The 11165-nt window shown below is 42.3% G+C and overlaps 1 protein-coding gene across 4 annotated transcripts in view; it reads left to right on the top strand.

The window, feature by feature from the left end:
• Positions 1–11165, top strand: part of gaa2 (alpha glucosidase 2) — a 61973-nt gene that overhangs the window by 3529 nt on the left and 47279 nt on the right. For 3 of the 4 annotated variants that reach the window (XM_020526544.2, XM_048609341.1, XM_048609339.1), the window contains exons 1-3: positions 3354–3550; positions 8148–8742; positions 9567–9712. In XM_020526544.2, the coding sequence (XP_020382133.2) occupies positions 8209–8742; positions 9567–9712 (680 nt within the window). In that variant the 5' untranslated portion in view covers positions 3354–3550; positions 8148–8208. Of the gene's footprint in view, positions 1–3353; positions 3551–8147; positions 8743–9566; positions 9713–11165 lie in introns of those variants that run through there. The other variant, XM_048609340.1, reaches the window with a different exon arrangement.

Here is an 11165-nt window from a genome sequence, read left to right as displayed (position 1 = left end):
TGCTGCTTGGCCTGCTGTGTTCATCCAGCCCTGCACCTTGTTGTCTCGGATTCTCCAGCATCTGCAGTTCCTACTATCTCTAATTGAGGTGGTGCCTTGTTTAGCCTAATCTCTGCAATGGGGCACCATTATAGGACGCAGAATTCATAGGAGTGAAACAAAGCTTCCTACAGAAAGGTAAGTTTTTTGTTTTGCAGTAAGAAAGAAAATAGAACTCCAGAATCTGTTGGCAAAATGAATGTGAGAACTAACAGGGACTGAATCCTGAAATTGGGGTGAACAGCTCATCTATACTAAGTAGCTGAGAGTTTGTTTGGAGGAGCAGACTGTAAACTGAATGTTGTTGGTCGGTTAGTTGAAAAATAACTCAATACTTACTTGCTTTCCCCTTGAGTAAGAGATTTGAACTAGGGAGACACCCAGTTAAAAATACTGTGTCTCCCATTTGAGACAAAGAAAAGGATTCTTTTTTTCCCTCTAAGGTATATTAGTCTGTGGAATTTCCTTCCCCAGAGCAATGGAGGCTCAATCATTGAATATTTTGAAGGCTGAGTTAGATTGAGTTTAAACTGACATGAGAATCAAAGAGGACAAAGGTTATACAGGAAAGTAGAGTTGAAGCCACAATTAAAGCACCCATCTTTGAATCAAATGGTGGAGCAGGCTTGAGCGATGAATGACTCATGCTTTCCCAATTCATATGTGACTGTGGACAGCTATGACATCAAGACACACATGACCCAAGTAAGAGAGGATGTGTAGGTTTGAACCTTGTCACTGTTAACGTTATCTCAGGACACAGCTATGGACAAAAGGCAGCTGTGGTTGATATGATTTGAGAACTGAATTGATTTATTGAGAAATATGAGAGTGTTCATAGTTAACAGAGGTAATTTTAGAGAAGTTTGAAACTGCATGCAAGGCCACGTATGTATGATATGAAAGGTTACAGTTTTCTAAAATGTATCTTTAGTGGTATTGGCAATTAAAAGTGAAATTCATCTTATCAAGTGAAATACCTTTGGTTAGTTAGTCTTAGGTTGATTGTTGGTTTGACTGTTACAGTAAAAGTTTTATGAAGTGAAATCCTTTCCCTCTATGCCTTTTATCAATATCATTTGGAGATTCCTTTCTTTCTTCTTTGGGATTGGACCACATCCATTTAATTTCACTTCCTCATACTCTCTCGGTTCATGACTGAAACCCACCTCTGGCTCCCTTGATCCTATTTTTGATAAACTCTTGACCATCACCTGGCTTCCATTCCTGATCCCCTGACATTTGTAATCTCTTCCCCTTCCTTGATTACTGGATGCCTTTCTTCCCAAAACCAACATTGTGAGACTCCTCAAAAGCACACATGTGACCTCATCCTTTCAAATTACCATTCCCCAACCCCACCTGATCTCCACCCTCCCCTACTTTTCCAAGGTCTTTATATTGTCATTTAACAAATCAGTGCCCATCTTTCCTGCACACCACTATTTGACTCATTCCAGTTCAATTTCTATTCATGCCACAGCAGTGAAACAACTTCACCCAAAATCAGAAAGTACATCCTGTCTGATTGTGGTGCATACCTCTCTTCATCATCATCCAGGAGGAAGCCATTCAACCTTTGTTCTGGTCTGACATTCTAGCAAGACATGGCTAATCTGTACCTCAACACAATTTATTCACTTGCTTCTAGATCCCCTTACCTGCCAAAAATCTATTGATCATTTGATAGTTTCAGCACTTCTGATCTCCATATTTCAAAATTAATACAGAGGCTCGTGAGAAGCTACATCATTGACTTCCAAAGTTGATACCAGAAGTAAGTGATTATTATGAGCAGGAAAGATTTACAGGGGGCTGAGTTTTGTTTTTTGCTAGAAGTTAGAAGGCTGAGGAGTGACCTAAGAGTGGTTTTGAAAATTCTGAAAGGGTTTGAAATGGTTTACATAGAAACAATGTTTCCACCTGTTGGGAAGTCCAAAATTAGGAGACAAAAATATGAGTCCAAAAAAGCCAATATGGAATTCTTTATCTGGAAGGTGAGAAGACGACAGAACTTGAAATAACTGCGGCTCTGTTGGCAACTCTCTCACCTCGGAATCACAAGGTTCCGGTCCCACTCCATGTCTTGGGTACAAAAATCAAAGCTGATATTCCAATGCAGTACTGAGAATGGTCAATTATGCTATCATTGGATACACTGTTAAATTGACGTGCCATCTGTCTGATCACTGGATATGAAAGCTCCCATGGCACTGTTTTGAAAAAGAGCAGCGGTGATGCAACCAGTGTCCTGGGCAGTGTATATCCTTCAGTAAACATCGCAATTATAACCTGTCATTGTCACATTGCTGCATGTGGGAGCTTACTGTGCATTAGTTAGCTGTTTTGATTTTTGCATTGCAACAGTCCCCATGCTTGAAAAAGTACTTCATTGGCTCTACAGTGCTTTGAGATGTTAGATTGTCTTCCAAATGGTATGTACATGCAGGTTTTGCTATTAAAACAGCAGGCAGTGAAGACGAAGAAATGAGGCATTTGAGGGGAAGCTAGAAAAGCACATGAAGGAGGACTCTAGGCTGATAGGGTGAGCTGAAAAGGTGCTGAGAAAGGAAGCTGATGTGGAGGACAATAACTAACAGAGACCATTTGGGCCCAATGCTCTGTCTTGGTTCTGTTCATTCCATGTAATTGAACAAGTATCCTAAACTTTTTTAGACAGCGATACTTCCAATTGGTTTTTACTACTCTTGAAGGATGTGGGCATGATTTTTGCCCATTATAATTGCCCTTGAGGCAATGGCAGTGAAACAGTAGCCTTCTTAAACTGCTGCAGTTCATCTGGGATGGGTATAACCACGGTGGTGTTGGAGAGATAATTCCAGGAATTTGATCCAGCAACAGTGATGTTGTTCCAAGTCCAGATAGTTTGTGACTTGGAGAGGAACTTGCAGGTGACGGTGTTCCCCTGTGTCTCCTGCCCTTGTCCTTCTAGGTAGCAAAAGTCACAGGTTTGCAAGGTGTTCTTGAGGGAGCCTGGGAAAACTGCTGTAATGAATCTTGTATGTGCTACACACTGCCATTATCTTTTAAATAAATCAAAATGCTTACTCTTAAATGCCCTAGCTTTAGTTTTATGAATATATTCTCTTATTCTGGATTTTCCCCATGATGGCTTTTGTACAAAATGCCCCTTTTCTTATTTTCATGTGTTTATGATGACTGACTGCTTCAAGATAATACGCTCAGAGGGAAACAATGAGTTAACTGGAGTGAATACACTCCCCGGCAAATTAACCCAATTGACTATGTTTAAGGTCAAAATCCTTTGAAGGTCGTTGGGTGGGAACGTCTGAGGTTGTATCTTGTAATGATCCCAGCAGAGGGCACTGTGTGACATGTGCATGGGAGAGAGCTTCAAAGCAGTATTGAAAAGCTTCTCTAAGGGTAAAGGTTGAAACAGCACGGGAAGAAGCAGGGTGAAAGACACAAAACTGTTGGCTTTCTATCTGCAAGATTCAGAGGAACTCTTCATCCAGTAACAACAAGTGAAGTAAGTATGTCTGTACATTGCTGCAGTTCGTGAAAGAGGGCTGTGTGTGTTTACAGATATTACAATAATACTGCATTGGGCAAGCTGTATGAGAATAATTTACAAAGGGGCCCTGTTGCTGAGTGGGATAAGCTATCCATTACTGACAGCGGAGTATATCAGCAATGCTGTTCTTATAATTTCAATGCTGGCTATGCCAGTGTTGCCCTTTAAGTGGATTTATTGTTAAAGTTCAGCTGGTCACTGTGGTCCTCTCTGAAAAGTGTTGGTTATATTGTTGCCTGGTGAGGTAAGAAAAAGCACTGCTTGATTGAACCATTAGACTTTAGTACAAATCTTGTAAAAATGACATTTGGCTTCTTTAGTCGGGCAACTTTTGCACCAGTGTTTTCCCCCGACACCAACAACCTGAAGAAGGGTCTAGGCCCGAAATGTCAGCCTTCCTGTTCCTATGATGCTGCTTGGCCTGCTGTGTTCATCCAGCTCTACGCCTTGTTGTCTCAGATTCTCCAGCATCTGCAGTTCCTACTATCTCTCACCAACAACCATTAGTTGATGCACATGTTTCCTGCCTCCCCTATTTTTGCCTGATCATTTCTCTCCTTTTGAAATGAACAGACTCCATCTTTGGGATATGGTTTTCCCTGTCACCCTGAATAACCAATCAACTTTACTTCCTGAACTCAGCTTTTCTCTTCAATTGTCTTTGTTAATGTCAAGTCATTCCTTGACTGCAAGTGACCAGACAATACTTTATCTAAGAGTCTGACAACAGTTCTATACCTGATTAGTTCTTCTTTCAATTTGCTTACTCATACTTCTCTGCAAGTCTGTACAGATCGTTGATAAATGCATCAATACTTTCCCCTTGTTTTCGGGTACACGTGTTAAATAAGGCCTGTTTGACAGTGGTATTTTTTCCCAAAGATTGAATTCAACTTTGAGTGCTTTTACTGCTTCCTCATTCTTAGCTTTTTTTTTTATCAATCCCTTGCCTAACTAGGATATCATCTGTGCAGCCACTAACTGCATACAGTGGTGTACAGACTTGATCATTGTTTAAACCTCACAGTGAAGCCAAATTTGTAAATCTTCAATTGAATTCAGTTTGGTCTTGCTTGATTCGGACCTGTGACCTGTTTGAAACTTTTGCCTAATACCAGACCTTTCCATACCTTTTCTTTCACCCATTGCCACTGTATGTGATTTTCATGTCATTATGCTGCTGAAGAATATTTACAATAATTTGAGGTCAGAAAAGCATCAACTTTATTTCAGAAACATATTAATGTGGCTTCATCTTACCACCATACTGTCAGTGCAGACTAGATGGGCTGAAGGGCCTTTTCTGCCCTGTATGACTCTGACTTTATGAGATCTTGTGACATTGTATCATCCTATGATGTATACTGTGTTTCACCAGCATACTACACATTCAGGCTTAACCCATTGTACTGTAGGCACCACACTTTAGGAAGAATATATTGACCTCTAAGGGAGTACAACTGCAGGTTTATCAGAACGATAAAGGTTGAATTGTGAGGAGAAATGATACAAGCTAGGGGTGTTTTCCTGGAAAACCTGAAGGTTAATGGGTGATTTCATCAAAGTTGTCAAGATATCAAGGCGAACAGATAAAGTAAATTGGTAGAAAATAATTGCACTATTTGCAGAATCAAGAACTGAGGAAAAATCAAAATGTTTGAGTCAGCCTAATAAGGAATGGATTCAGAAACACTCCAACACGTGAACAGCAGTGAATGATTGGAACTTTCTTCTGCAATTGATGCAATATCAATTGGAAAATGCTTACCTGAGACAGATGAGGCTTTGTTAATCAAACACATTGAGAGATATGAGGCACAATCAAATATATAGAGTTTGATCAAAAATCAGGCAAAATTATGTTGAATGGTCAAACAGACTTGGGGTGGGAGTGATGAAATGGTCCCCTCCTGTACCTGTACAGCCAGTTTGGTCATTGATGAGACTAACTGCGAAGAAATGGTGACTAACTAATTTGATTTCAGTAATATTGTTTGAGGGATGTTTATTGGGCATGATACCAGGGAGGACTTCCTGCTATTTTTTGAACTGGTGCTGTGAGATTTTTTAGCTTCCACCTGAGAGCACAGATCGTACCACTATTGATTCTCTCAGCGAAAGACAGCAGCTCCGATAATGCAGCACTCTTTTTCATTTTTATACTGAAGAGTCAGACCAGATTGTGTGTCAGAGTCTGTGCAGTGGGACTTAAACCCATGACTTTCTGACCCTGAGATAAAGTTAATACTGACTGTAGGGATAACTGCCACAGAGAGCAGCGTACAGGCCACTGAGCCATCAGTGCAGCTCCACATTTCTACAGTAAAATGCTGCTGATTTTATTCATTCAAACGTTAGCTACTTGGTGTCATCCAGGATTGTGAGAATCTCATTACTGGGCTTTGATGAGAACATGATGAGGCAAAAATGAAGAGTTTTGATTCTGGAGTCTGAGCCTATGTCACATATCCAAATCTCTGGAGTGGATCTTGAACACATGAACATCTGATTTAGTAGAAGTCTACCAATAACGGGGTCACAGCTGATAGTTAAACAAGTGCAGTTTGGCCCTGAAGCCTCTGGTGTAAACACTGGAAATGTAAAGGGCCCCTTGTAAGACAGAGATTCCTGTCAGGATCCCTGCAGCACATAGATAAGGGTGATGCCTTCCCACCATCATCATGGGTTAAGTGTCTCTAAAGAACATTTAACCCAGTAGCATGTCCTAAAGACTCCTCCAATGAGCATTGGCCCTGAATAGCATAAGGAGACATTAGGACCAATGAGCAAAAGCATGGACAAAGAGGGAGGTTTTACACAGTGTTTTAAAGAGTGAGAGGTTCAGGGAGGGAATTCCAGAGCCTGAAGGCGCTATCACAAATGGTGCAGCAATTTAAACAGTGTTGGGACAAGCAGCCAGAAGTAATGGAATAGAGATATCCCAGTGTGGCATAGGGTTGAAGGAGGTTAAGTGATTAGGAGAGCTGGTAGTTTTGGCACTCAGGTTTCTGAAGGCCTTCACCTCTGGGGATTTACTCATCTCATTGGGATCTGTGTCGAATTAGTTGATGGAGATTAATTGCTACCCTTTATTAACACCTCCATTACTATTGTATGTGTCTAGACCAGGATGATCTGAGGTCCACTAAAGGAATTCTGTCTTTCTATTCTATTTGTGTGAGATATTTTCCCATTGACGTTGTTTCAGTTCTCATTTGTGGATGAGCATCAGCCTCCCACGGACACTGCCTGTTTCATGTCACTTCCCTCTTTCTGTTCCACCAGCTATGTTTGTGAGCAACCTTCACATGACCTCCTTCTCTGTCAAACATGTGACTCTTCTCTTGACTTTTTCAAAAAATTAGACATCCCCGTGCTTTGGATGAAAATGTGGGAGAGGAGGTTGAGGGAACTGGATAATTAAAGAGGGGGGAAACACAAATATGCGTCTTTAAAACACTCCATATTGGAGAATCGCTGAGAGAAGTAAGGAATTTCACCGAGTTGGGGGAGAAGGAGCCAGAGTAAGAGATGCAGAGATGAGATTTTATCCTTTTGCAGTGACAATGCATGCAGAAGTTAGGGCATCTAAGGGAAAAGGTGGCTTAACACATGAGTCTCTTGGGCTTGATCTAAGCCATGGCCATCAATATCATCAAGGGCTCGATGCAAATTTAATTTAATCATGCATATTGTCATATGATTCACTTAGCTGAGTGGGAACCATGGTCAGCATGGACCAGGTTGGCCTGAAGGGCCTGTTTCCATGCTGTATTACTCAATGATTCTATTCATTATTGATGTAAACAGTCTGCAAGAGTATTTTAACACATCCTTCAAATGAGAATGAGCAGTTTCAACTGCTTTCCTGAGTGACGTACTGTCTCCGAGGTGAGGGTGCTGCCGCCCTTTCTGCCAATGAATAACTTACTGTAACTCTTAAAGGAGCAGAGGAGTGGATTCTACAATGGAGATGGTTTGCTCTCTGTTTAAGCTCCTTTGTTTATTGTGAAAAGACAACTATTGGAAAGCAAGTGCTGCATGATTGAAAATTCAGTCGCAATAGAGTTTTTTTGCATGTCAGCTTGCTTCTCCCCTTAGTTTGTGAACGCCTGACATACAGCAGTGTCTCATCTACTGGGTCCTTGGATCTACCTTTTATGCTGATCAATTGGACAGTAGACCGATCAGTGGAGGGTCCCCTACTTCTGACCACTGCAGTCACTCCTGTTGCAAGGTATGAATAATTGGGTGTGTGGGTGCGTGTGCGTGTGCTTGTATGAGAGTGTGCGTGTTTGCATCAATGTTTGCATTCTTGTGTGTTTGTGTGGATACGAGTATTCATGTTTAGCTGTGTGGACATTAGCTGAGGACAGGATTCTATTGACCTGGGTTGTGCCCCACATTAACATCCAATATGACAAATGGACAGATAGTGAGGTACTGGAGGGGCACCTTTGCTTCATTAACCTCTCCCTTTAACAGGAGTTTGGGAAATGGGAAGAAGTTGGGATGAAAATAAAATAAATTACATTCTTTATAATTATTTCAGGGTCGGTGAGAAGGCTAACGAGAAGGAGTTCCTCCTGAATCTCTTGGTGGGTGAAGAGGGGATGAAATCTCACCATATGGCCAAAGGAACCGCATTGCAGGGCGGTAAACATCGACACTGGTACCTGTGGGTGTCCATTCCCACTGTGATACTTCTTCTCGGATTAAATGCCACCTGGGACCGATGCTGGACAATCGGGCCTTCAGCCAGCAGATGGACAGAGGGTCCAGAGAGGGAAATACGTCATGTGCTACCCCGGAATGAGCAGGAGGATGGATGGAAAGGTCTGGACAGCTGCTCTGGGATCCTGGAAGGTCATAGGTTTGACTGTTACCCCGAAAGGGACCGAGTGGTCACCCGGGAGCTGTGTGAGCAGCGTGCCTGCTGTTTTATCCAGGTACCCCCGAATCTAGCCGGGGTACCCTGGTGCTTCTACCCACCCAACTTTCCAAGTTACACCCTGAGGAACCAGACCCCCACAGAGCTGGGCGAAGCCGGAGAGCTGCTCCGATGGAATAAAACCTACTACCCACGGGATGTTTTCAAACTTCAACTCAATGTGATGTTTGAAGCCGACAACAGACTTCACATCCAGGTGGGGAATTTCTACTGAAGCTGAAGTGGTGCTGCTTTTAAATTTTTGAGATCTGGCAAAGCTGGCATTTATCAGCCATCTTTAGCCATCCCTGGACGGGATGGTGCTGCTGTTGCTTGCGTGTGTGTATGGGGCAATGAGGGCAGGTTGAGGGTTCCCCCTTCTTTGAAGCAGTTGGGTTTTTAATGACATTCCACTACTTGTTACAACAGAGTCTATGCTTCAAAAAGTACATAAGAGGCTGTGCAGCACTTTGAGACATCTGGAGGATGGGAAAGGTGCTATATAAATGCTTTCTTCTATTGATAGAACTGAGTAATTTCTAGTACAATTTCAGAGGGTGAGTAAGAGTCAGCCACATTGCTGTGGGACTGGAGCCACAGATATTGATAAATTTCCTTCCCTTAAAGAACACTAATGAAATAGTCAAGTTTTTGCAACAATCCACCAGCTTCATAGTTGTTATCATTTTATTACCAGTTTTTACAATGAAAGTTTTTAAAAATTCAATTCACAATCTGAAACCAAGATGGCAGAATTCAAACTCTCATTGTCTGAATTATTAGTCTCGGAAAAAAGGAAGATATCTATTTATATAGCATCCTTCACAAGTCTTAGGACAAATGATCAGCCCAACCTTGTTTCAGTTTAAGATTTATATGTTGACTCTAATAAATAAGATTCTTGGGTGGGAGAGAAAAAGCAATGACTTTATTGCACTCCAGAGAAACTGACACTTTGTTACATCACTGGTCTAGTGAAACTAGGGTAATGCAGTCACGTGCTTTATATAGATTTTCTTCTCTTTTTGTGACAAAACGTAGATAAATGATTCCCTCAATCCACGATATGAGGTCCCCATCGATGTTCCCAAGGCAACGCGAAAAGCTAAGAATCCATTGTATACCGTGGAATATTCTGAGGATCCATTTGGAATCATTGTGAAGAGGACATCCACTGGAACAGTGCTGTATGTACTTTAAAGATTTCTATTCTCCATTACACTCACCAGAATTTTCCAAATGGGCTGGGATGGGGGAATAGGAGCAGGGTTGGAGAAATTCTTTCTTTGTGGATCCATGTGCGAAAGTATGTGTGAGGGTGAGAGTGTGTGAGGATAAGAAATACATTCAGCATGGTGGCTCAGTGGTTAGCACTGCTGCCTCACAGCGCCAGGGACCCGGGTTTGATCCCAGCCTTGGACTGTCTGTGTGGAGTTTGCACATTCTCCCCGTGTCTGTGTGGGTTTCCTCCCATAGTCCAAACATCTGCAGGTTAGGTGGATTGGCTGTGCTAAATTGCCCGTGATGTTGTAGATCAGGTGGGTTATAGGGGGATGGGTCTGGGTCAGGTGTTCTGAGGGTCAGTGTGGTCTTGTTGGGCCGAAGGGCCTGTTTCCACACTGTAGGGATTCTATGATGATACACAGGGTCCGGACAGTATGTTAGGGGCTTGCATTGAGGGTGCAGCTGCTGAACCCAGGCCTGGTACAGGGTCTGCTCCAGGAGCAGCAATGGAGCACCTGATTATTTTCCTCAGCCCTTGTGCATGAGTGTGTATGTGTGGGTGATCTTGCACAGATTGATAACTTTGTAAATAGTAAATCAATAGTCCAGTTAACAGCTGAAAAGGTGACACAACAAGATTTCATGTTTTAAGAATTATAATGCAGAGTCTTGGACAAATTTTATGAATTTCCTATTATTGCCTGTGATCAATATATTTGTGTGTGGGTATGTATACTTTCTTTCCATTGAGAGTTTTAATAATCCGACTGTAAGCTTTTGTGTATTTAAAAATGAAGGAGATCATGTTGTTTCTCTCACATTTGCTCCAGTGGTTAATTAAAACACGATTACTCAAATACTTGGCTCATGCAGCATCATCACACAAGTCCAAAACAACTGCAGAGGAAGGAAAAAAGATAATAAAAATAACTTAAGTCATTTTCTATCTTACTGAAGGCCTGATGTTTCTTAGTTGAGTTGTTGCTTTCACTGGAGTGAAGGTCTTGGAAAATCAGAGATTTCTCAGTAACTGTGAATGTTCTTGCAGTCTATCTGCTAGGTAGTAGATTTCAGGAGTGAACTTTAAAGTGGATCTGGCTAAAGAGAGAGCCTTGCAGGCCAGGCAGCATCAGAGGAGGAGGAAAGCTGACGTTTCGGGTCTGGACCCTTCTTCAGAAATGGGGAAGGGGAAGGGGATTCTGAAATAAATAGAGAGGGGGTGGGAGGCGGATGGAAGGTGGATAAAGGAGCAGATAGGTGGAGAGGAGACAGACAGGTCAAGGAGGCGGGGATGGAGCCAGTAAAGGTGAGTGTAGGTGGGGAATTAGGATGGGGGTTGGTCAGTCAAGGGAAGACGGACAGGTCAAGGAGGCGGGGATGAGGCTGGTAGGTAGGGGGTGGGGGTGGGGGTGGGGG

The sequence above is a fragment of the Rhincodon typus genome, chromosome 21, assembly GCF_021869965.1.
Source record: "Rhincodon typus isolate 14 chromosome 21, sRhiTyp1.1, whole genome shotgun sequence".
In the NCBI taxonomy this organism is placed as follows: Eukaryota; Metazoa; Chordata; class Chondrichthyes; order Orectolobiformes; family Rhincodontidae; genus Rhincodon; species Rhincodon typus.
The sequence above is the reverse complement of the archived record's forward strand: the minus strand, read 5'-3'. Positions and strand labels throughout refer to the sequence as shown.